The 26,827-nt window shown below is 44.6% G+C and overlaps 1 protein-coding gene across 4 annotated transcripts in view; it reads left to right on the top strand.

The window, feature by feature from the left end:
- The window catches only part of FGD3 (FYVE, RhoGEF and PH domain containing 3), a 109,957-nt gene that overhangs the window by 30,681 nt on the left and 52,449 nt on the right, over positions 1-26,827 (top strand). For all 4 annotated transcript variants that reach the window (XM_084530645.1, XM_084530647.1, XM_084530646.1 and 1 more), the window contains exon 2: positions 26,360-26,530. In XM_084530645.1, coding sequence (XP_084386771.1) covers positions 26,360-26,530 — 171 coding nt within the window. The remainder of the gene's footprint in view (positions 1-26,359; positions 26,531-26,827) is intronic.

Below are 26,827 nucleotides of genomic sequence, written 5' to 3'. Positions count from 1 at the left end.
CATGGGGACCAGGATCAGATTCTCCCTCCACCCCTTCTCCATTTGGTTGCTTTCTAAGTATTAATGCATTTCCTGAGATCTTTGAGGGAACAGGATCTCACAGCTCCTGCAGGTTCAGTACTTCTGCTGTTATCCAGCTTTTAGGGTATACTATGTTTGTAGGGCTTTCTGGTTAAGTGCTATCCAATAGCTGTAATTCGCTGTGCAGCTAAGGTGGGAGCTAAAAAAGGACAGGAGCACCTGCAGCAGGAGCTGGGTGTCTGCATCTCCTGTGGTGCCAGTGTTGCAGCCCTGAGAACAGGCTGATGGTCCTGGGGCTCCCTGTGTTGTAGCAGCATCACCACGTGCCTGGGGACTTCTGAAAGCTGTGTGCGCATATGTGTAAGGGCATCTCCGTTCAGACAAGGATGGAGTCTGACTTGAGCTACGGGATGGGAAGAAAAAGCCAGGTCATACTGAAGAGATGAACGGCTCTTTCACCCTTTGCTGAGGGTGCTGAATGCACCTCCCAGATGAGAGGAGCTTTTTGCGAGACATGGTGCGGGCTGTTCTTCCCACTTGCTGGGACTTACTAAAGATATTTTCTCCAGGGTAAAGTGAAATCTGCGTGCAGTTCCTCTTTCTGTCCTCACCTTGTGCAAGGGCTGGGCTGTACAGGAGGCTTCAAGCTCTTCTAAAGTGCCGGCACCCTGCAGAAAGGAATGAAAGACCAGCTTAGAGGGTGCACAGGAAAGGCAGCAACTGTGGCATAGGGGTTCAGAGGCTCTTTTGGGAGTGGTGGTGGGAGAGCCTCTGGATTGCTGTCTCCAGTCCCACAGCCGTTGACTTGTGCATGGACTGAGACAGCTGCGTACACTGTAGTTAGTGTTTGGGGTGACCCAGCTCCCATACCTCGGGGATCAGACACCTTATCAGGAGGTCTTTCCCTAGTGGTGCCATCTGCCTCCTCTCAGCAAGGTTTGTAGGATGGGAGTGGTGGTGTTTGCTTCATATTTGTAACAGAAACCTGTGTAATTTGTAGGGAGTTTGGTGAAATAACGCGTAGTAGTAGATGTTCTGTGGAGATGATGAAGGTGATGTTTCCTTGTCAGCAGAGAAGGGTAATTAAACGCTTTTAAGATACCTTCATACTTCTTGAGGGAAAACAATAAAACACGCCGTAATTTAAAAATCATTGTAATGGTCTCTTGTGCCTTATCATATGTAAATCTCAAGAAGCATACTGCCTTTGACATCTTCCTCGAACATATGGGTTTAGTTGCTCTTGTGGCAGAGTTGTGAGTGTGTTTCAGTATTATGTCAACGAAAAGCAAATGCAACGTGACAGAGACTTTTGTCCTTGTCATATTGCTGTACCTTCCTGACACGAGAAAATGAAGTTCTGCAGGTTTTCCCCTCCACTCCCATCAATCTGAAGTTTTATTTGCTGCCAGATGAATGATATAATGGCTTTTTATTATTATTATTTGAAAGAGTGTTGAGTCCTGTCTAACGCTGGGGCTGAAGTTTCAAGTAATGTTTAACAGGAATTATCTGGAGCTGGGGAGGGAGAATGGTGCCCTTTGAAGAGCCGCATGTCTACGTGACGCTGCCTATTTCCCCTTCTTGTTCATGTTACCTGATGGTTCACTTTGCATATAGCAACTGTGCAGCAAATCCAGTCCTTTGGAAATTCATCTTGAGTATCTGAGAAAAGATTTCATTTGAGCCAGAGGCTCAAAACAATGAGATAAATCAGTGAGGAGAACAAGTAAGAGCAAGAGTCTCATGGAGTTGGGTTATACAGACTTTTGTGGTTACATAACTTGCTTTCAAGAGCCTTAAAGTTAGGAAACATACCTTAAGTGCTAGAGGCAAAAACTTGAAAGTCATGAATTTGGGAATAGCATTAAAAAAAAAAAAAAAAAAAAAAAAGACCAGAAACATCTAACAGATCTCAGCTGCTCCCATCACTCCCTTTGCATCTTCTCTGCTTTGTGTACCTAGAAATACTGGAGTTAAACCTGGCAATTGTGTCAATTGAATTATTATCTGAGTGAACCAGGAGGATCATTGTCTGGGTTTTAGGAATAAGTTACTCTCTTGTATGCCCAGGGTTTGAGCCAAGCGTGGTTCTGTAAGGAAATCCAAACCAAAAGAAATCCCTGTGGATATCTGAAGGTCCAGTGGGGTAGGGCAGATTGACAGCCTATGTGTCATTGCAGCATTCCTGGTATTTCAGGCTCCTGGAGATTGAAATGATGCTTTTTACTCCATGTCAAGTTACCAGTATTGGTTTAAGAGCCCATTAACACTCACCTCAAACCAATGTATTTGTATGATTGTTTTCGTTTATTTTTGCCCATTTTAAGTGGAGTAAGCAAAGGCTTGCTTTCGGGCTTCTCAGGTACAGAATAGGATCATGTGTTTTTTGGTATCTTTCTAGGAACAACCTATATTTGCCCTGTGTGCTACCTTGCAATGTAATCCTTCTCCTTGGTCTTTCCCTAACACATGGGCAGTGCTGGTGCATGGACTGCCACAAAGAAACTTGTCCAAGGTCCAAAAATTCTTTCCAAGTTATAGGATGCATCTCACACCCTACACCAAAATCAGCAAACCCAACATAGTGGGTGAATTCATTGTTAAAATTCAATCCTGTTTTTACAGAACTGTTGATCTTTTGTTTAGAAAAAAAAAAAAAAAGTTTCTACATCTGTATGTTCCAATGGGAAACCCAGATGGAGTATCTTCACTTAAACATGGAATTGGTTTGTTTTGTTCCTACTAAAAATACAGATGTGGCATTAAAACAAATAAAAGCCACCCACAAAGTGATAAGTTTGGAATAAATGGTCCACTGAAGGAACTGTACGTCTCAACCTCTTTGGTTTAGCAACAACTAGTCGGTTTTAACATGGGTTAAATTCTACAAACAGATGGCCAAAATGCCATGGTCTGAAAAGGCAGAAAGATGAAACCGGTTATTTTGTTTGTAGATGTAACTTAAAAGCAAATACAAGGAACAAAACTAATTTTAAAATGTTTTTCAATACTTACGGTTCTCACTGAAAGTATGTCATTGAACAACAACAACAAAATTCTCAATATTTTTCCATGCCATTAGACAACAGTGATTGACATGCAGGGTTTCTGCATGCTGGCCGGTGGTGGTGCTGCGAGCTGGGGCTCTGCCCGAGCAGCCGCACTGTGCTGTGGCGAGGTAGGAAAAGGCTCAGGGCCCAGTTCCACTTGAGCTGAATTAATCCGCAGCTGGGTCATTTTATTGACCTGAAATAACTTTATACCTGAGAATAATGCAGTGCTTGTGGTGGAGGGGGCAGGACAGGAGGACTCCTCGTTTTGGCAGGACAGTGAGATGAGGTTACGTGTAGTAGAAAATTCCATCTTTAGAGCCACTGTCAGCATCTTGCACCTGTGTTAAATTCTGCCCTCTAACACGGGACTTTCTCTTTCTTTCTGCTGTTGCATGTTGGGTGTTTGTGGAAATGTACGTTTCTGGAAATGTCATGAGAAGCAGGGCGAACGGCAATTGCCACTAACGTGGAAAGAGATGCAAGACACAGAAGACTTAAGGGAGTTTACAGCCTGATCCCGCAAGGTGTTGTTTCCCTAAAAAAAGGAGTAGCATAGTGGTCTTCTGGTTATTTTAAGCAGTCTGGATTGAGAGATGCCAAGCAGGAGGTTCAGTTCTTGGTAGGATTGGGCCCTTAAAGAGTTAAACACACAGAAGTACTAGTCAGTGAATATTTAGGTCATGGAGGACTGCGACATGGAGAAAGACTGAACATTTCTGACAGCTGGTGGGTTTTAGTTGGGTAAGAGAGTACTGGAGAGTGTTTTCTGCCTGGTGTTAACACTGCAGCTTGAGTTTCTAACTATGCTTGCTGCTGCGTTTGCGTTAGCTGTGCTTTGCAGCAGGTGAGGTGTGGAAGGGCTCTGAGTGGACTTTCAGGAATCAGTATTTGTGTCTTTTGTCACAGCCTGCAGCCCTCCTCGGAGCTGGGTTCCTAAGAATAGCGGAAGTTTTGAAGATTAAGTATGAGTATTTTGTTGTCTTTTTGGGGCAATGCTTGCAAAAGTCCACAGCTTACTTTCTGTGGGGCTCTGGCCCCTGGTTTATTTCTCAACCATGTTTGTAGTCACCGCTTTGAAAACTGCGGGCGGGGTGTTAGCATGGCCCATGCTGTAATTGTCGTCCTGTGAGCAGTCCCAGGGATGGCTCCGTGTCTCGCCATTTCCGCGCTCAGCCTTGAAAGCTTTCACTTGGACCCAGGGCGAGGTCTGCAGGACTCAGGTGCGGCCTGCCGCGTCTGCCCTCTGCCCTGGCCAGATCCACCACAGAAGCTCAGGGTGACTGCGGCTGTGTTAACAGTTCTCAGGGAAGCCTTCCACCTGAGCACGGACGTGCAGTACGGCTGTACAACCACGGAGCAGGACGCAGAGGTCTCAGTAGCAAGGTGAGAGAGGGGCTGGGCCGCGGCGGTGCGCCATGGTGGGAGAGGCGCGAGGCCGCAGGGCACCGCCTGGATGGGCACCGCTCTCCTTTAGGCTGCTTGGCCGCTGAGCCAGCCTGAGAGAGGCAGGGTTTGGTGCTCAGGGACATCTCCGTGGGTGATGCTTAGCGGCAGGGCGGTGTTATTAGGGCTGCCTTTATGGTTGGTGTCTCTACACACTTGGGAAAAGCAGGGCACAAATGGGGAAGAGACACAAACACTTCCCCCTCTAGCAGTGCCACCACAAGTGCCCATGTTTCTGGGAGGGTGAGATTTGTTTTGGAAGCAGCTTTATTTCATGCCTTTGGCTATTCTGCTAGGATTTTGTAGATTGTCATTTGGTGAAAGTAATCCTCAGTAATTAATTCTTTTCTCATCACTGGACTTCATGTTTCTAATTAGTTTCTTCTCTGCTTCAGGAGATGATTATCTATATTTGGAATGTGTATTTTTTTTTCACTTTGTTTAAAATTGCTCAAACTACGCTATTATCACCAGTGTTCATGGGAAATTAAAAACAGCGTATAGGTGTAAGCCCTGAGTGGTCCCCAAGTCCCTCTGCACTCATGCTTAGCAAGGTAACTTTAAAATGTCAAGAGAAGAAAGGCAGATATTCCCATTAATGTGGGAATGTTTTCTCCCAATTTCTCATATAACCAGGAAAGTGGAGTTATATGTGTTTTTTAACTTTAAAGTAAAAATTAATGCCAGGTATATTACTGTATAAGCTGTAACTTTCACGTCTTCCTGCTTTTACAATAATCTCATTGGCAATCATTTCCAGAATGGATAGATCAAGGCAGGGGCATCACTGGTTAGATTAAATGCTGTCACCTTTGCAACTGAGAAAGACAAAACGTTCACAAAATTCAAGTGTAGCCATATCTAGAGTATTCTTGAAATAAAGATTTTTAAGAGCATATCTATAACCTTGATTTGAAAGATTGCTCTTTTATGGGAGAATAAGTAATTTCTGCCCTGTGCATTTTCTGAGCAGCAGTATCTTGTACCTGTTCTTAGCAGAGTTTTCTGATGGAAATGTTTCATTACCTTTCTTTTGTTATTGTTTTTAAAATGTAGAAATGCAGTCTGGCAGTCTGGAGTCCTGAAGTAGTCAGCTGACAGTGAGATTACCTAACCAATACTTCCTAAGGTATTCTTGCACTCATGTGTGTATTGTGTACCCAAAGCCCAGCAGCTGGGATGAATGTGCATTTTTATGTTTGAGGTAGGGTGAGGGAAGAGTAAGAGAATATTTCAAAGTAGGGTAAATCCTCATCCTTTATCCCTCTACAGTTAGGAATGAACTAAAGAGTTCTCTCAAATAGTATGGGAATGTGTTTATTAAATTAACGTGAAATGGACTTATCTCTAAGCCACTTATTTAGATCTAGAGGGACATGCAAGTCTCAGACTGTGTGTGTCTGCTGACAGTTTGAACCATGCCCAGAGAGAAGGGGTGAAGTCTGTGGTGTCAGAAGGCAATGTCATACACTGTGTGGTTTGGGTAAAAATGCGGTCAGGTGGGGAGAAAGATGTCTATTGACTTTAAAGGAAAAAAAAAGTCAGAGGAAAAGCATTAAAAAAAAATAAAAAATGAAGCTCTGTGTGTTGGGAGCTTTTTGCAGATGATTTTTTCTGCTGAAAACAGTGGTGGCTGGCATTTATTTACCTGTTGGCTGAGTTGTCAAATGGAATAAACAGAGGGAAATTGTATAATGTGCTTTTATCATTGACCTCAATTTCATTCACTGCAACTTTTTTTTCTTTCTTTTTTTTTTTTTTTTTTATTTTTTTACTACATCCTGTTGTCTCCATGGTATTGTTCATGGTGAAAACCTACATTTAAAGCAGGTAATGTTTTCATCCTTGTGTAACTTGTGCAGTGTTTATGCATCAAAATTCACAGTTCCATGGACAAAAAGAAGTTCCATGGACACAGAAGATTATTTTCTTGGAAAGATGTTTGTGCATTGTGCTCTGGGTGTGATTGGCTAGAGATTAACTTTCCAGTCCATGCTTGCTGGACTCTTATCAGTTAAACCAGTTAAACTCTGGACTTGCTCACCATTTGGGAGTACTTAAAGGGAATGGCAGGAATGCACACTGTGGTTGGGATGATGTTCGGGATCTGAAAGGTAAGTGTGGTCTTTGGCTGTGTGTCAGGGCGCAGGGTGCTCAGCGGGCAATAGCTGCTATTGCAGCCAGAAGTTATTACAGGGCAGCTGTCTGCAAATTGCAGAATGTTAGCCCAAAATGAGTTCCACCCTGCCAGATCTGCAGAGCTTCTGGCCCAAATTTTGACTAGGGAAGTCATCATGGAGGAAAAGTTCAGATGCATCTTTTGCAGAGTTGAATTAAACATAACTTTGCCACAGGTTTAGTTGTAATAATAGTAATAATTAGATTGAATGAGTGAATGGGCTAACAATGGCAACCTAAGGGTAGCAGATTTCATGTTTTCATTGATCCCTGGACAATTGAGCTTCATTCATATTGAGTTTTCTACCTCACTACTTACTGTTCCTCAACACAGTGATGCACAATGTAGGCAATTGGGTTTTGCAAGTCAGTATTTGTTTCTTGCAATGATAAAATATTGCTTTCTTGTTTATCCTCCTCTGATCATTCCACTATGAATACTTTCTTTGGTGGTATAGATTACATTGCTTTCAAGCTTGGTAATTGCATCATCTTCAATGTGCAGTAAAATTTAAGCCATTGTCCATCCAGTGAGGACTGTCTGCTGATGAATAGCTGCATTCTCTGGTACTCAAACTCGCTCCAATTCATCTGTGAAGAATTGGATTTGGGATGTTAATTATCCAGACAAATCAGCAATTGGTTTAAAGCATTGTTAAGGACAAAGCAAAGAATAAATAGCTTCTGCAAAATATGGCATTGTGAAATGGCACTGATGCTAGCTGCTGTGATTTGTCTGTGTGGCTCTGAAAGCCTTGTGCAGAAACACAAGCTCAGCTTTTTGAGATAATTATCAATAGTGAATACTAACCTATTTCTATCTCTGCGTTAAAAGACAAAAGAAAAATTCATTATGTGCTCTGTAAAAGTAAACAAACAAAGGCAAGCTAATTCAAACTTTGGCAGTCCTTTTCCATAGTTTCATAGATTTCCAGGTTTGTGGTTTTATGCTATACAATAAATGTTTGCAAGGTGGGGATCCAGTCCTGAGAGCTGTGTTGAAGTGAACTGCATGTTGGAAGAAGTTTGGGAGTCAGACTGAGGGGAATGAGGATGTGTGCATATGTGTATGGATGTATGTACATTTAAGCTACAGTAATGACAGGAGTGATCCAGCTCACAAATTTATTCTGCTGTAGAAAGCTTGTGAGAAAGGAGGTGAATGCCCATATAAAATAGACTTGTGACCTTATGAATGGTATGTTACGCTCATGTGTAGATAATGAACTCATTCTTGTTTGAGGCATATTTCCTAACATAAGAATAACCTTGAAAGTTTGTTCATCTAAGAAATTGATGCAAATGGTTATGTGATATACGCAAGGTCTTTTGGTTGTGGATGATTGCTGTTTATAAGAGAGTTTTACTTCTGCTTAGTGAGACTTGCCTCTGCTCAGTTCATAGAAGAAACGTTTAATCTTTATTAGAAAACAGAACATTTCAGAAATCTCTAGGAATGAATTTTCTTTCCAATTTTAACCTCGGAGTCAAGTGAGAAAATAGATTAATGCTGCCTCTGTATGTTACCACCTCTCTGTAGTTTCACAGTGGTTAATGGGTGAGCTGCTAGCCTGCCCCAATTTTGAGATAAAAACGTGTCAGTTTGAGGTTGCCTGTTCTCTGTGATCACCCAGGCAGCGATGGCAGGCTTTCCGAGGAGGCAGTGATATGTTAAGCTGCAGTGACGAAGGCACCCATACTCTGAGTGAATTTTCGAATGAATCCAAGTTTTGCTGGTGCTCTGTCCTGCTTGGAGTCAGCATCCGAGGGGGGAGGAAGCTGGTTGCTTTTCTTGGTGGCAAATCTTTGCCTGTGTTTCTTCCTGTCGCTTGCTGACTTCTGGAGCTCTTATTGGTAATACCCATCGTATGATGCAAATTTAGATAGGATATGGGTTTGGACCTAATGAAAATGGAATGGAAGAAAAAACATTTACTGCTCAGTAGGTGGTACCACATTGGGGTGACTGCCTGCATCTCTGTAAAATGGTGTGAAGTGCAAATTGAAATACTCAATTTTTACAGTCATCTTGCAAAGGAAAATAAAGCTCATCGGTTAAGATTAGATAGGTTCTTACCTACTTTGCCATTCTGCTAGTCACAGGCTGACCTTCCTTCACAGTCCTCTGAGTCTGATATCCTGTTAAAGTTTGTAGCCATTACTGCTTAACACCGGGACTGAGTGTTTCCAAAGCATCGTCTGCTTATTCCAGAGCTCCCAACCCTGTGGTCTCCTTCCTCCCTCAAAAAACGGGAGAAAAATCAGTCACAGTGGGGACAGAAATGGATCTTCAGTCCAAGCTAGAATAAATTTCTCGACCCCTTTGCTCCACATTCTCCCTGTTGTCACTGCTGACTGCTGATCACAAGGAGGACTGCGGGGTCAAGTCCTTGTGTGTGGATCCATTTCTCGCTTCCCAGCACAGCACAAGCTCTTTAAGTATTGCACAATGAGTCAGCCAAGGTAGGAACAAGTGTCCTCACCATGCCTCTGCGCTTACTGCTGCAAATGGGCCACGGGGTTGGGTTGCAATGTGTGTGCAGTGTGTTGGGGCATGCTGAAAAAGGCTTATGACAGTCCTTCTTGTATGGCTTTTCCCTGTCCTAGTAGGTTTTCATTCCCAAGGGCAGGGCTTCTAGCCTTTTACCCATCTGTGAAATGTCCTGGAACGCCTGTGGTGTGGTGTAACTGATAATGGTGATGGTCTCGTGAGGCAGGATGCCTCCCTGGGGAGAGCAGAGCTCCTGCCCCCACTGTTCCCTGTCCTTGAAGGCCAGATGGTGGGGATTAATCGACTCCTTTGCATCCTCTTTGAACACCAAAGCTACTTGATTTGGCAGCCTTGTTACTTCATATGCAGATGTTTATGAGTCCTGCAATTGGCCTTTCAGGTGATTTTTTTTTAAATGTTTAAAAATTATATTTTTTTCCAAAAGCCAAAACCCAGTAATTTTAATTCAATGTTATAATTTGTCTCCAACATATCACTGAATTAACTGGGATTTTATGCCCTTAAATATAATTCCAATTTAAGTTCTGTATTCACAGAAGCTAACTTAGTGTTATGCCTATAGCTTTTATATTTGTAATTCTGAAATGTTATGAAATAAAAAGTATGTAATCCTTAAAGAAGGAGAAGCCCAAGCTTATAATGCACTTTAGAATGTGATAAATGGAATTGAAAAGTTGATATTAAAAAACAAAACAAAACAAAAAAACAAAAACAACACAAAACAACACACCTTTATGTAGTTTTCACAGTTAGAATGAATTTCTTGTTTTAACTGTAACCTAACGAGACAATCTTGGAGGTCTTTCCAACCTTAATGATTCTGTGATTCTGGCCGCTGCAGTTCTGTCGCCAAATGAAGGCACTGAACTGAAGTACCTGGGGAACCTCTGGGGCTGGGTCACTTACTTTGAGAAGTACATGTGTGTACTACGCATGCTAAAATTCTGATATTATTTAGTGGTTTTAGATATTTAAAGAATTCTAAGTTTACCAAAGCACGTATTGAAATCTACTAATTACCACTTGTTAGGGTAGAGAATATAACTGTTCGCTAACAGTGTGTGTGTGTCACACCTAAGTCAGTCACACTTCTCTTTTCCTTTTCCAATCCGTATCCTTGTTCCAGGAGACGGTAGATGAATTTAGTTTTTTTTTATTGTAGATCTTGTGCTCCGTGCCATTCTCTTAAGATAAGCCTGTTGTGTTTATTTCCATAATGCTTACCTTGGGTGAAGCCGTATTACTTTTCCCGTTTTATACCTGGAGGCGGAGATGCCCAAAAGGGTTAACTCCAGAGAGTGAATTTGTCCTGGGATTTGTGCACTGCCACGGAGAGCTCTGTCCCGAAGCTGCAGGCCGTGATGGTTGGGGCCCACATCAGGAGATGATCCCAGAAGCAGCTGTCTGGGTGAGGAGCAGTGCGGGGCTGCAGCTGCCTCAGGGCTGGCTCGTGGCGTAGGCTGATGCCGTGGGGTCAGGGTGGGCCTTCAGGCTCTGTCCTGGAAAACAAGCAAAACCCTGGTGTTAGAGGAGAGGGGAGGAAGGAAAGCCCTTTGTGTTTGTCAGACCTGCGCTGTAGGGAAGAAGAGCCTGTAAGTTAGGAGAAAAGCAAAGTCACCGTGCCCTTTTGTGCATCGGGAGAGCCACAGGTGGCTGTTTGTGGTGAGGAGAAAATATGGCTACAGCATCTCTGAACAGTCAGTTGGGAAATCGCCCTCAGTGACCCTTGGTAAGGAGCCTTCCGCAGATCACACTGACCTGAAGAATATGGCAGAGCCCTGGATGTCCTCTTTGTTTTCTTTCTGAAGCACTGTGGTTTAGAGGATGGGCATAAATCCCCTCTCATCTGTGACTGGAAAATCAGAGACATTAACTGGGATTTTTTCCGTTTGTCTCTATTTTTTTCCAGTTGCTTTGTCAGTGACCATGCGTCCTTCAATGAACAAAATGCAGGATAGGTGGTTCAAGCTCTTCATGATCATTAGTGCAAATGAGCTCTTAAATTAAAAACCACCTCAAACCAATTATTTTGCATGGTGGTGATGGTCTTTCCTCTGTCCCAGCCCATACCAGTACCCTCCCAGAGCTTTTCCATCCTGGAGCATGGCTTCAGCTGAACGAGTGTGGAACTGGTGGTTCGTCACCATGAGGTCTGCCGTGGCTGCGGGACTGCGGGCAGCTCGGGTAAGGGAGCTCTGACAGGAGAGCCAACCATGTCCATTTAACCCGTGGGACTCTTCTTGGTGGCTGTCCCCTTCCTTCTTGGCTTTCTGCAGAGAGAACTGTCCCTGCCTAGCACAGGAGGTGGAAGGACGTCGGCAGTGCAGTGGGCGTGAGTTTATGGAGGCTGGATTTGGAGACGGGGGGTGAAGCCTGATCTCTGGGCTTCTCTAGTTGGCCCCAGTTTATTTACAAGCTTTGGTGACAAGAAACGTGTTTTTCATGTTTTTTTTTTTTCCACACAGACCTCTGGTGGCACTGGGCAGTGCTGGGTGAGCAGCCGTGCCGCAGGCCGGCCTCCTCTGCTTCTGGGGCTGGGGGAGCAGGCTGCGCTGGAGCAAATGCCAGGCCATCATCGGGCGTCATTGCAGTTCCCTGTGGGCTGTTTCCTCTTTTTTATTATTACTGCTGTTCTGTGAAGGGATTTTGAGGTCTCGCTGATGCTGAGCAGTGTGCCTCTAAGGAAGTAGAAGGTGTGGAATTTGGAGAGGTATGGCATTTGAAGGGGTACAGTATATGTTACTGTCTATTGCTTGATGCTGGCTTGTTTGTTCACCTTAGGTGTGAAATTATGGTTCTAAAACGTGGCTCATTCAAAGGTGTTTTTCCTTGTGATGTGATATTTGCAGCAGTTTAGGCTAACCGGAGCCTATAGAAGATAATACAGCTGATTAAGAAACAACACAACAGCAACAAAAGACATTTACCCATAACCCCTCCTAAGGAATTGATACAACTGTGACGATATAAATAAATCATACTTTGACTGTTGAGGAATATAAGAGATCAGAATTATAAACTCATTGCAAGTCATTCATTACCTGAACTAAACTTGCAATAATCTTTTTTCATAGTAGAAGAAAATTTGAAAAAAACAAACAACAACAACAACAACAAAAAACTCTGTATTTTTCTTAACAGCTTCTGAATTTCTGTAATCAATTTTATTCTCAAGTCAGTCCATTGTTTCCAGGCATCCTCTCTCCTTAATAATGCAGCTTTGCCAGCAAGCATACATTGCACACATTGAGTGTTCTCCATCAATAAAAGGACAATATGGAATAATGAGGTAGAAATTTCATGAAAACCACTAATTATTGAAACAATGACTGCCATACAATAAATGCTACTTTATGCAATATAATTTTAAGCACAACTGTTTAGACATATCCTGAGCAACTAACATAGTTTATAATTATCCTTAACATCTATACGCTTATATATGAAAATGCTAGTTGCCAGTTACATTTCTTGTAATGATAGACCAGACTCTTTCTTAGTTTATTTCAGCATTGAAGACTAGCAGTAAGCAAGAGAAAATGTAAATTGTTTCTGTGGTATTAATTTGAATACACATTTGTGGTAATGCTCTGATTCTGAAATTGCAACATGTATATACATGTATATTTCTTTAAAATCATTACTAGCACAGCTGTAATCCAATTTGAGATCATTTATGATGTGCTTTTTCTTTAGAACAAAGATTTAGCAGTAAGTCACAATGATTTTAGTGTTTGTGATTTACAGCATGTCCTTATGGCTTGTAGCTATGGATTTGATGAAAATGTGGTTATAAATAACAGGAGAAATGAAATGGTTGCTACAGATACAGTAAATTAACTAGAGTTTTGTTGGGAAAACCAACAATAGATCTTTTTACTGTAGCTTTTTTCTGTAGTCCATGTTACAGGCCTTTGAGTTGGTGTTAACTTTCTTTGGTGCTTGCCAGGGTGAGATAAATATAAAGGGTGCTTTATACTATCCTGTCTGCTCTGGGATCCAAAATACTGGAGCCAGTTCAGTGGCTTTCACTCTCTTCCAATTTATTTATCCCTGCCTTGTTTTGGTGGAACACCTTTAACCTCTCTGGGTTCTTAATCCTGCTTGTGCTCGAATCCTTAGAGACAGTAGGTCATGGTGTAAAAAAGCACTTATTTAGGCCAAGAAGATGCAAGTGCAAGCAAGTAACACTTTACGCTCAGTTGCTCCATTTGGAAAGTGCAGGATCCGCTTGCGTACCTCCTTGGAAAGGGGAGCAGTGTTGAGCTTGACATCCGGAGTGCCTGGTGCAACGTGCCTTCGGAGTAGTCTGTATCTGCGGGGCTGGCCTCTGGTGGAAGCAGAGTGCAGAGCCTGAGGCTGCGTGGTGGTGGTAAGGGCTGCTTTCTCTAATCTCTTGTATTTGCTGCAGGAGTGCTGCTGCGTCAGTTCAGTGGGGGTTTGGGATGAGCCTTGTTGCGGGAAGCGGTGCCTTATCAACCACTTTGCTTCCATGTGTACATTGAGGGTTTCTCAGTGTACCTGAGGTGAGATAGGCGCGCCTAACGTTGTTTATCTTGTCATGTGTCGTTGGGTAGGAACTGAGAAAAATCAGGCTCTGCTGTACAAAATGAGCAAGCAGTTCAGCAGTGGGGGCAGGCCAGCCTGTGGCGAGCCCAGAAGAAAAGACACCTCTGCTCCTGGGGGCTTGCCAGCTGATGGATCAGTATATCAGTATGTTTATTCTGGTTAAAGTCCCCATGGAGGCCTAAAGCAGCCACAATGAAACATTTCTTATGAGATACTAATGAACAAAATGTTCACACAACCAACAGGTCTTCTGTGCAAGAGTTGTCTTCCCGCAAACAGGGGAGGGAGCTGCAGCATTTGCAGACATGGCTAGGGGTTTGCTGATCCCACTGGCTGAGAAATCGAGGCAGTGGAGCCTGGACCTTTGGTCACCATTGAGGGCTTCCCAGAGTCTCCAAAAGGTGACATCCCGGACCCCGGTGGCTGGACCTCTCCGAGGCTTACACAGTGGTGGCTGCACTGCTTCTTAAGGGTTAGGTAAAGTCTGGCTCAGATACATTTGCTCCAGTAGTACCTGTGAGGGCAATGCCCTTATTTAGTACTCAATCTCAAAGGGCTACCTAAGGCTACCTGAGTGTTTTAGCTGTCAAATGTGTAGCAGCCAAGTATGATGACTTTGTTTGAGGTACCTCAAAGACTCCATGACCCTGTCGTTTTCTGTAAAGGTAGTATATTTCAAATAGAGTTACCAAGCAGCAGTAAGAGCTGAAAAATGTTCTCCTTTAATGACTCTCATGAACTACTGGACATACATTACTGTGAAATTGTTCTGTATTTTGCAGTGAGCAGATCTGCTACCAAAATAGCATATCAGTTTAAGAATGCTCTTTACGCTTTTCAGTAATGAGGCTGACATTTCTTAAATTCTTTAGCACAAAGTGGCCACACCTTATGCTAATGGAGAAGAGCTAGCCCTGCCTGGTAAAGCATAGTTCTCTAGCAAAAACCTGAGCTCTGTTTTACCAACTTTTATTTAGTACCTAAATAGGCTTCTGAATGAGCAGAAGATAATTGTTGGTTTACTAAAACCAATAAAACATTTCAGGATTAAAAAAAAAAAAAGCCAGTTAATTGGGACACTGTTGGAGATGCATTACACTGTCATTAAATCTTAAGCAAAGGATAATTTTTACTCTCCTTATTGGCTAAATGAGAGTTTGCTCATTGTAGTGTGTGCCATTAAAAAGATTCACAAGCACATCAGCAGAGCAGTGTGAAAGAGTCCTGCATGGTGCTTTTGTCATTAGTAAAAAATGTAGTAAGATTATAGTCTCTGAAGAAATACGTGAAGCCCTTTTCGGTGGCACAGTGTTAAAAGAAGGATGGAGTCTTGATGGTAGTGAGTAGTGTCTGGCTGTTCTCGAGCTTCTGTATTAGTCTTGTAAATCACTGGAGGGTGGGCAGTGTAACACTTCTCCCTCTGTTTTTCCTTCCCACTGTATAAATAGTGCTGGGAGCTGCAGATCTGCCATCTTTCTCTTTGTTCTAGGAAGAGAATCCCCGAGACAGTAAATCACACAGATGCAGGTAATCTGAGAGGAACAAACCGAAATGCTTTGGCTGGGATAATTTGTTTGTGTCTAACCTGTGTAAAATCTCTTCAGATTTGTACAGTGATGGATTGCTCTGGCGTTGCGGCTCCTGTGTTCAGGCAGGACAGGTGTGAAGTCCTGGGAGTGTTATTAACTTGAAATCTGCTCTTTGATTTGCATGATCAGTGTAATTGTAAATCAGGACTCTTTCATCATAACGAAAAACCTGTTAGCTGTCAAGGAGAAGCATGCTCTGTGTTCATCTGGTAAGGTCTCGGGAGCGCTGGGTTGCTCTGCCCGCCTTCCTCTGTCAGGGGTCAGCACCTCCTGCCAGGAGAGGGGCCGTGCTCTAGGCACCTGGGATCAGTGCGGGCTCGGAGATGGGCAGAATGATGAAATGGTAGCTTTAGCTTAGGAAATCCGTGGTGAAAATGAACTTGGAATTGCAGCTACGTCCTGTGCTTCACCCTTGGTGACCTTCCAGCCAACACCTGGCGCTGCGGACGGGAGCCAAAGGCAGTGGTGTGTGGGGCAGTACCTCCGAGGGACTGGGGGTCCCAGGGCAACCATCCCAGGGCTGTATAAAAAACAGCCAGGCTAACGCTGGAGACTGGAGCTAGAATGAGCTAACAGCCAGAAAAAGGTGGGATGAGAAGTGTGTTTGGGACTGTGAAAGAGGAAGGGGCAGGGAAAGGTAAGCTGAAATGCTGCTGCAGATCGCAGTGGTGGTGTGAGGGAATATTATTGTAGTATGGGATTGGGAATAAACTGGGGAGAGGAGAGCATTATCTTCCATCTTCTTGCAGAAGAGAAGAAGTGGAATGAGGCGTTATGAATTAATGACTCATGTGTTTCATCATACTTGCAATGAAATACATGAACAAAAATCCAGTTGTCCCTTCCCCGTCTGAAGTGGGCCCCTGCAATGCCTTGAGCTGAACTGGGCCATCTGGACCTCGCCTGCTACAGGAATTAAGTCTGAAATCTAGTACTGAATTTACACACCTTGTGTCATGGTTCAGGAGAGAAAAACAAGACTTGTGCGCACTGAAGAGATGAGCCTGGCTGCTCTTCACTTCTTGCCTCCTTCTGTGTTGTGGAGGGATGTTGCTTGCCATCCCTGCTGCCTGCCTGAAGTCCCCGGCGTGTGCTGTCCCTGGTAGGGCTTTTGTCCCATGCAGTGTCACTCTAGCTGACATCTGCCCCGGGTTGCCTCTCCTTGCCTTTGTCACTCTTTATGCTGCAAACTTTACATCAGTTAACCTGCTTTCTTCACTAGATGGAAGAGTCAGGTTTTTTTCTTCTTTTTCCTTTGATGTTGGTGTCACAGAAAGTTACTGTGCCTATCCTTTTGGCCTAGAGTAATTCAATTAAGCCATTCAGAGGGAAAAGTCAGGCAAACACTTCCTTGAGAAGAGAGAGTTTGTATTAGCCTTTCCTTTTTGCTTTGATAAATCACAAGAAGTTCATAATACTGCCTTCCAGCGGTGGAGATTTATCCTGCCATGTTACTTTCTATATGCCTGAGTGTAGATTTTGCAAAACTGTGGCCAGGCTTGAGAATTGACTGAGTAGTCTCCAACACTTGTGTTAGAAATTAAACATTTTTAAAACGGAAAAGCTGTTTCCTGTATTCCTTACAGGAATTTAACTTTAAAATTGCATGGCCAAAAGTTGGAAATCAGACCTGGTAAGATGCGTACAGATTCTGAAATGCGGTGGAAATGCTGTCACACGGCAGAAGTTACGGGCAGCCTCCTTTGTCACCAGCTATGGAGACAAAAGCAAGGGTGAGTGATACTCCCTGGAGGCATACAATGTAAGTAAAATTGTAAAGAATTATCTGAGGACACATTTGTCCCAAAAGAGTGGCAAAGAGCTTAATGGTCACTGCTTAGCTAAGGCTGAGAAGCACCCATTTTCCTGTTGCATCAGTCAGGTCATTCGGTGTGCTATGGTTGTAATAGCCCAGGTGGCAGGGTTACAGATGCAGGAACAGAAATCAGAGCTAGAAGCTAAGGTACTTGAAATAAGCCACACCAGAGAACACGACTGCCTAGAAAAGCCCCCCACACAAACCAAAGAACCCACCAGCCTCCACCTGAACTCCAGCAGCATCCAAGTTCAATTCACCCAGCAGTTTGCTAGCCGAGATCTGATTGCATTTGGAGTTTGTTGCCCATGGGCAGTGCTTGGATAATGCCGCTGCGTGGTTAGGAGCTGCGGGGCTGGAGGCTGAGGCCGGGGCTGTCCTGCGGGGAGGTTTGGCTGGGCCCCTGCAGGAGGGGAGGTCGGCACCGGGCAGGGTCCTGCAGCTTCCTCGCTGCCCCCACTTATGCAACGGGACGGGGCTGGGATTAAAAGGACAGCAACGTGGTTTTCGTGTTGCTGGTAACTTCAGAAGACCAAGGTAAGCAACTGCGAACTGCGATACCGCATCCTGTTTCATACAGGAAAAGAAAATATTTTTGTGTTTGGGTTTTATCATGCCTATTGTTAGTTCTGACAGGGGAATGTACTCTGTGGTGCCTTGCTTTGGTTTCTTTCTTATTTTCCTTTTAAGCAAGCATATTTTTGTTCTGTTTATGGCTGTTCTCAGCATGGTTTCTCTGGTCACTACTTCCATTCCTGCAGCCTTTTTTAATCGCCGGTGTCAGGAACCAGCCCTGCTCCCTTTTCCCCGCTGGTTTTCTCCCTTGGTCTCCTCTTCGGGGAGGGTTGGCTTGGCAGCCGCTATAAAACTACTGCTTTTCTGCTAGTGAAAAACGGCCTTCCACGTGGTTAATGATAGATTCAGCTTATTTGTCCTGGAAAGTAGTTTAAAGTTTCTGTCTGCTGTGAGTCGACTCGATTCTGTTACACCCCAGCAGATATTGTCCTTCTGCTGTGGTGTGCATGTGAAATACCCAGACAGTCCTTGAAGAGCCCTGGCGTTGAGCTGGCTGCAGACAGGATGACGGCCAGTTGTATTCAGAGTGACAGAAAAAGCCCCAAACTATCAATGAGTGCCTGGTGGGTTCTGTTGTCTCCTCTTTTCCTTTCCCCACTGTGGGGCTGTGTGTAAGGACTTCCCAGCAGCTGTATGTCTGAGATATGCTTGTGCTTCTGCCTCTTCTTTTCCTTGTCACATAGTGAGAGTGAAGATAGCAGCAGGGATTTGTTGTACGCCCCTACCCGGAGAAGTGCCGTAATAAAGAATTATATATGCAGCTCCTTATTTCTGTCATTTGAAAATTTTCTCCTGACGTATAGAAATATAATTTATGAAATGTAAATATAAAAGCAGAGCAAACGCTTACCTGTGAGAATCATGTCTATAGTCAGTACCTGATAGGTGTCTGTGGGAGGAGACGCTGTGCCCAGCTGTGCTGCACTCACCGTGAGTGCTCGTTCTTGCTGGTCAAATTTGGGTCTGGGCAGTGAGGTTTTCTTAACTTACGTACAGAAAGCAAAATGAGCGCGGTGCTGTAGTGCCCTGTCAGGCCAGGGGAGAGTGGGATGAGAAGTATTTTGATGTGATGAGTGATAAAGTCTGTTGAAAAGCTAATTCTGGTGGTTTCTTTAAAGCAGTTGTGGAGGAATCTCTGGCTGTGTCATCAGGTGTGAAATGTCCCAGAGGAAGAGGTCTCAAGTGGCATTGCACGGGCACCTGGATTCACTGTTGGAAATAAAAACAGCACTGTAATGAGAGATAGGGTGACGGTACTGAAATGAGCTTGTAGAAACAGAGAAGCACTGGAAAAGGTTAGAAATCAACACTGAAATCTTATCCTTTCCTGAAGAGAATAATAAAATACTCAGTGGCCAGACAAGTACCATCAATTTCAATGAATTTCATACCTACCTGCATTTGTGGATCTTCAGGATGAGCATGTACTGTAGCTCTGCTTGGTGAGTTAGTTTTAGGACTGATACTCCTACAACAGTTGGCCTTTGGAAGTGCTTTAGAGAACAACAAAAAGTCAGAGCTAAAAACTGATTCCTCAGAAATGTCTATTTGGATTCAGATGATGAAAGGCAAGGAGCATAAACTGCATGCCAGTGCCAGTGAAGCACAGCCTTGAATTATTTGGGTTAGCATGCAGTAATTTGCTTTAAAACAATCTGATTGAAGGTGGGAAATCTCTGTGTAAATTTGTGACGTGTGACAGTGATGTTCAGTTGTGACCCTCAGGATGCTACAGAAATGTCTGCTCAAGGAACTGTCCTCACCTAAGGCATTTAAAAGTTGTCAGAGCAAGAGAAGTCTGCCAAATCCCAGAGCAGAAATGCTGTGGCAATACAGGTCTGGGGATTATTGGTCCTTCCTGTGCTTTATATGCACAAATTTGTTTATTTTAGCTGGTTTGTTCCTTCTGGGAGAAGATCGACTTTCTTCTGGCTATATTGCTGTGTGGTTGTAAGTTGAACCGAATCTACCAGATTTCTCACAGCCCTCCTCAGACACTGAACAATTTGGTGTGGTTTACAAACTCCGTGCTTCCCCCATAAGGACACAGCGTATCATTTCCCAAGATAGGGCTCTGCTGGAGGAGCTGGGACCACAGAAAGGGGGAGAGAGAGGGCTGAAAATTTTCAGGACTTGGGAAAGTCTTTGAACCATCTCTGTCCCTGCTGCCTTACATTCCCTGTCATTTCTGCGGGCAGTTTCCCAGCAGATGTAATGCCTTTGTGGTCAGAAAGCTCTTCAGACACCTCATTCAACCCTTCTGGGGAAGTTACGTGTGAGTGCTCCTGGGGCAGTGCCGCCGTGCCATCCAAGCAGAGAAGCCGCCTCAGAGTTTCAGGGCTGAGAACCGGGATTTCTGGGTTTCCGTGGCATGTTACTGCGCTCAGCCACGCTTGCCTTGGTACTGAACTGTACCTAAACAGAAAGCCTTTGAAGGAGACGTGGCTTTGTCTTGTTTTCTACTTAGAAAGATTGAGGATTCCACGACATCTGCATCCTGCGTGTTGTGTTTCAGACACGTATGAAACCTAAAACCAAGGAGCCCGTTCCTGCAGGCTGGCCGCAATCTCCTTTAACTCGTGCCCAGTAAAGCTCCTCGGCCCGCGCCTGCCACGTCTGTGTGCTTTGAGTCACCTCACCACAGTGGTCGGAGGCCGTGGGATGGGGAAGCCAGTTCCTGTGAGCATGGCATGGGAAGCCGTGAAATGAGAGCTGCAGAAGGAACCCTTCTCCCTTTTTTTGGTTGTCCCATAGGCTGAGCAAGTAAGAAAAATGTGGGTGTCTCTGCTCAAATACAAGTAAGTGATCTGTCTCTATCTTGATAGAAAACTGCAATCCATGCCAAATTCTTGCCTGCTTTCAAACACGGTGTCGTCTTGTTTGTTTCTGTTTCTGCAAGCTTTCAGTGAGAGCTTTGCTGTCACTCTTTTTACTTTCTGGCATGCCAGACGAATAGGTGGCAAAAGGAATAGCCGTGATGGAGTCACCGAGCTTGCCAGAAGGGCACACGTGGCCCTGCGGCGTGGCTGCCAGCCGTGCTTCGGCACCGCGAGGCTCTGCTGGCCTGGTGCATGGGTCCTGGGCAGGGGCAGAGAGAGGGGGCTTTGGGTGGGTTTGAGGAGGATGCTGGAGTTTAGCACCAGGGAAAGGAAGGGCATGCTGGATGGCAGCGTGGGGAAAGGCTCAGCAGGAGCTGGTCTGGGGCAGGGCACCGCATGAAGTTGGAGAGAGGAGGAAAAGCTTCGTAGGGGCAGGCTTTGGGGCTGGGAGCACTTTGGGGACGGTGTTGGGCATTTTGGAACTGGCTGTAAGAGGCAGGGTAGTGCTCTGCCCTTGCTAGAGAGGACGTCTTTTTTTTTTTTTGGTTTGCAGGACCAGTTTCTTTACAGTGTGTTGTACCGAAGGCTCAAAAGGCTGGGTTTCCATACAGTGCGGCGAGTGCTTTGAGCAAGTCCTTACACAGCTGTGTCTGTAACGCTGCCTGGGCACAAAGGACAAAGTGTTAGCCCACTCGACAGGTTCCTGCTGACACAGGGAAGGCATAATCAGCACCTTTTAATTTGTGGCAGAGTTCCTCTTAGCAGGGTTTTCTCATTCAGAGGCACGCATTAGCTCTGCCCTTGAAGCACTTTGCTTCCTAGCGGTGGGTTTCTGCCTTAAGAACAACACCAGCCTCTTCTCCTTGAAAGGCTTTTGCTGAAGGAGGAAGGGACAAAGAAAGAGAGAGAGAGAGAGGTTCACTGTTGGAGACAGCGCCAGGGAATGCCCGAGTGGGTGGCTCAGTTGAAAACAGAGATGCTTGAACTGGGAACAATGACAACTGCTAGAGGAGGTTAGAGCTACGTCCCCTGGGCTTGGTTTGTAGCCAGGCTTTGGGAAGGGCCAAGAGTAAGATGCCTAGATAAGGAGAGCAGTTTTCAAAATAACTCTAGAGGTTAACAACTGAGAGCTGTTGTGTTATCGTTACCATTATTATTATTTATCATTATTATTACTGTTATTAAATCTGCTCGGTGCTGGGCACACAGTTGTCCAGACCCCCGTTAGCTGCAGAGCCCCCTGTTGCCATCACATTCGTTCTGCTTTGTCTTCGTGTTTTTTCCTGCAGTCAGTTTTCAGTCGGATCTCAGTGGGCGATCTCAGTGGATGACCACAGCAGCCCCAGGAAGCCCTTGCAGTCACTGCCAAGACCATTTTCTCTTCCGTCGACCTGTCAGGGAGGTGCTTCGGGAGCAATGGCTGGGGCTGTGGGGCAGCCAGGGCACTGCAGGGTCCCCTCTGGGACCCCCAGAGCAGCTCTGCCTTCCTGCCAGCCCTTCCCAGGGAGCTGTGCCCACTGCCTAAGCTGGGCCCACCGCCGGGCTGTGGCAGCAGCAGGGTTTGGTTTGCCTCGGGGTGTGCCCAGGAGCAGCTCTGGTCACTGTGCTTGGGTGCTGTGCGCACGGCAGGGGCTGGAGCAGGCTTCGTTTTACAGAATGACATTGGAGTCTGGAACCAAGGCACATTTGTCTTTCTGGATGTCTGGAACGCCCCCCCCCCCCCCCCATGGTATTAATTCTCAGTGAAGGCGAACTTTTAAAGTAGGGTGTTGGTTATCAGTGCCTTTCTGGTGTGTTCAGTCTGCAGAGCCTTCCTCCGTAAGTCCAGCGCCTGACATCCCTTCTAACACTTGCTCCTTCCCCGTGCCTCGCCTGGGAGAGCTGGGGGCTGCTGGCTGAGGTCGCAGCTCCCCTGCTTTCAGCTGGACGCCACCGAGCTCTCCGGGGCGGCATGAGGACTGGGCGAGAAGCCCCCGAGCAGCAGCAGCACGCTGGGACGCGTGGTGCCAGCCCCCTGCCCGCTGCCCTGCCCGCTGCAGGAGCTGCAAGCAGCCGCTGCCCTGCCCTTCCTGGCTCTTGCTGCTGGCGTCACAGCACTCCAGGAAACCGATCATTTTCACCCAGGAGTATCTTTTCGTCCTACAAAACTTTTTTTGGAGAAGGGGAATTAAAATACGCTGTGAATTATTATTTTTTTCTTGAGAATCAAGGCGTTATCTCTGGGAAGCACAGCCTGTGTCATTTTCTGCTTGGATTGGTTTTGAAGTGGGAAATTGTCAGCAGCGTTGTTCATGCAAATAAAATTACAAATAAGCCACCAAGTACTTGCACACAAACACATTAGAGACGCCAGGACTGGGCACAGCATGGCTGAGGCTTTGGGGCCAAATTTGGGTTGTTTGGAAGCACACGGTCAGGTTTTTTGCGCCCTGCGCTTGGGGCTGTCACAGGTCCCCGGGCATCTCGTGGCAGGGGGCAGCTGGACACTGGGGGAGTGGTGGTTTGCCATCGGCAGCGTTTTGGGGACAGCAGGACAAGCGAGGGGTCTCTTCGCCCTCTCCCCCACTGGAGCGTCTGGCGGCAGACAGCCACACAGCCGGGGGCTACCCGCGTTGCTCCTGCGTCGGGCTGCTGTCCCTTTCATCCCTAGGAGCACCCCAGCAGCCCGTGGGCTGTGCTTTCGGAGAACTCCACGGGAAACAACCCAGTAAATCTTGTTTTCACAGATCGTTTTATAGTGCTTGAAAAAATATGTAAGGAAAGTGGATTTTTGTCTGGTGTGCAAAAAGCAGCCCTTAGGGGCCACGTCAGAGATGAACAGAGGGAACCAACTTGGCTTAAATTAAAGAAAAAAGAATGAAACCCATTTCTGTGGTTTCACCCATGCATACTTTTTTTGATTTAGGCTCAGCACTATGTTTCGTGTTCAGGGCACTTGCGGCTTTCCAGGTTTCTCAGCTTTCCAACTGCTTATCAGTTTTTTTGTCTGCTTTGTGCCCACTTGCTCTTCAGAGGTACCGTCAGCACACACACGGCTAAGGCAGGAGGTGGCCAGCAGTGTTATTTTCATTAGTAATGTGCAGATGCAACATACAAGATGATATACAATACTGGATTTTTCGAAGACAGTAGATTTTCTTTTTTTTTTTCCTTCATGGGTCTTTTTTAACAGGAAGTAGGATCAGGCTTTGCTAATTATTTGCTCTGTGGATGCTTCTGAGCACAAGTCCTGGAGCAGCTGGAGCCGAGTTTGGAGCTCGTTTCAGGCAAGACGAAAGCATCTGCCGCTGTGTGAGTTCTTACTGCAGGGGATCTTGTGCCAGGAGTGCTTGAGTGGTTTGTGTGGTAGGAGAGAAAAACTTGTACCTGGATTTATAAAATAAGGGTCAAGGCACTTCTCAGTAACCAAAGTAGGTTGCAACAGATGTCAGTGTAGACACGAAATAGGGTCTGCTGGAGTCCTGCACTTGAAAGGGAGCAAGTAGTCAGTAGCCCTGATTTCTGTAAGGAAGAAAGGTGTCGTGTTGTTGTGCTACCACAATGATGAATCTCAGTAGGAACCAGAAAAGAAGGTTTTTTTTAGTTTCTTTTGAAACTTTAAAAAAAATGCCACCAATGAAGACGGTTCCCTTCTGTGGCAGTGGTCGGACTGGAACCCAAAGTCCTTCAGGCCAGAGCTGGAGCTGCCTCACTCCCTAGGGATGAGGCCAGTGCTGTGCTTACGAACTCAAACAGCCAGGCATGGATAGAGGCGGCCTGGGGCAAGCTGCTGTGGGTGCCAAGGCTTGTCCCCAAGACTTGGGTTGTTACCCAACTCCAGGTTTTGCTGCAAGTAATTCTTGGAGCAAAATGCAGGTGTGCAAAATAGCAGATTGCTGGATTGCCATCCAGTCATAGCCACCAGTCAATACACGCTGAAACTATTCCCTCTCCTGTGTGCTGCCCTTTTAATTTTTTTTAAATTATAGCATTTTTCTTGCGCATGTTTTTTTAATTTCTTGCAGTGCTGAGCTGCTGTTAATAGGGAAGACGTTTCTGCCCTTTCTCTTAAAAGCTGCCACGTCGTGGCACTGCCGTCACTGTTACGGGGCTCTCAGCATCCAGACCAGAGGCATCTGCATAAGCTCCTGCCGTGCTGATTTGTTTGCAATAATCTATTAATATGCTCTAATAATCTACTCTACTTTCACTGCACTTTCCTGATAAGCAAAATTCTGTTTGAATAAAACCCGGTGCTTATAAATTCCTGGTTTCAGACAGAAGTATGTTTTAATAGCTGGTCTCAGATCTGCTTAAAAGCAGATTTCATGGTAGAAATGTTAATGAAGCTTCAACAGCAACAACTGGCAGCCATTCTGAGGAATTTAGGGTTGTATATTTGGGTGGCGGAGGTCAGGAAATAGTTTTGTGCCATCTGAATCTATTTTTGTCAGCAAAATTAATATTTTATGCCTTTTTTTTTTTTTTTTTAACGTGTACTGCTGTGAAAGTTTCTGCATCAGCTAATCTTCCCAAGCAGTCTGTGAGGCTCAGATTTCAAAGTCGTTACCCAAAAGGTCACGTCCTGATTTAATACCATTAGCGTAAACCCAGGATAATTTAGCTGCTGTGGATGGAGGTGCTTGTCATTTCATTTTTTTGATCCTAATATAAATCTAGCTACGAGTAGGTTGCATTTGTGAAGCTAATGCCGTGTTCCTCAGCACATCACAGGAAGGCTACAGTTTGTTCTTACACTGAGGGCATCCTCCCGACATGGTGCAGCTCACCTCTCTCCAGGAAGGCTCTGGGCATTTCAGCTAGTCCACTTGAAAACAGGGATGTGGAAAGAATGTTTGTCAAGCTTTTTTTGCAATTATTTTGTGGATTATCATTCATGTTTCTAGATTTGATACGTCTTCCATTTTTAGGACTTTCTGAAAGCCAGTAGCATATATACTCGTGTTCATATGCAGCAGTCCTAAATCACACTCTTTTTCAAACCTTTATATGCCTTCTTATGACACGCTAGTAAAGCTGGTTAGAGGATTTCGTGTAGCTGTAGACTTGCCACATGTCCAAAAAAAATTAAAAAATAAAATAAAATAAAACCAAACAACCCCAAGTCAAAAAAACCTATGTGAAAGTGAATATATCGGTTTTCCACAGTACACACAGGAATGAATCAAGAATGCTAAATTAAAAGACAAACAAACATATTAATTATGCATTTCTCTATTTTCCCACTGGATCATATCTCAGTGGGATCTTTTAGATTGGAGCCTTTAGAGGGAATGTTAATATTTTATGTAATAAGGAATAATAAATAGCAGTAAAATGCAGCTTGGATGAATAAATCTCTGAAGGAATGGAGCATGTACCAGTCTGTCCTCCCACGGGACATATTTACCATAACTTAGGTTGTGTTTTTTGTTTGTTTTGGTTTTGTTTGTTTTACCAAACAACGTGATGTTGTATGCTGGGGCATATATATATCTCTGTTTGGAGGAATCCTTTTGAAATGGCTTTTATCTTGTGTATTTATTCCTTTATTTTGGGTGTCAGTGGTAAAGAAATAAGTCATTAATTACATTCTAAAACGCATGCTGATTTACCAGTCAGCATGACGTGACTATTAAGACTGGATATATTTCTTGTAATAACTTCTGAGTGAGTACCTTGCTCCTTTTCTACCCTCCTTCCCTCGGGATGTAATATGAATGATATGCTTCTAGAAGTAGCTAAATTTTTTGCTAGGATTAATAAAAGGAAGTAAACATTGCCTTTATTTTTCCTTTCAGGTTGCCCTTGTTCTCCTTTTCAAATCAAATGTCACATTGACTCAAATCCGGCATTGGAAGCATGTGGGGAGCTGCAGCATATCAGCCCAGCGCAATGTATCCATCAAACTGGAAGGAAGCCCAAGACCAAAGCTCCACTGGCCAAAATGCATCCTCTGCAGAAACCCCAAGGCAAGTGGCTTTGACCTCCTAGCAACTGTGCAAGCTTCTATCACACATGATGTGTAATACTTTTAATTCTTTCTTTTTTAAGTCATGGCAAAGTAGTAATTTTATGTTCCAAGGTTCAAATACAACTAGTAGGGTTTTATTATTTTAATTTTTCCTTTGTTACATAGCATTTTGGGGAAGCCCTGAAGAAGAATTGGTTCAGGAATAACAGATTAACTTGTTGATTTATATTTCCTTTACTGCTATTAAACGTCATGCAGCTGTGAAATCAAAGTTTAATTTAGAAATATTGTTTTC

This window comes from Aythya ferina (genome assembly GCF_964211825.1).
Source record: "Aythya ferina genome assembly, chromosome: 10".
In the NCBI taxonomy this organism is placed as follows: Eukaryota; Metazoa; Chordata; class Aves; order Anseriformes; family Anatidae; genus Aythya; species Aythya ferina.
The sequence above is the reverse complement of the archived record's forward strand: the minus strand, read 5'-3'. Positions and strand labels throughout refer to the sequence as shown.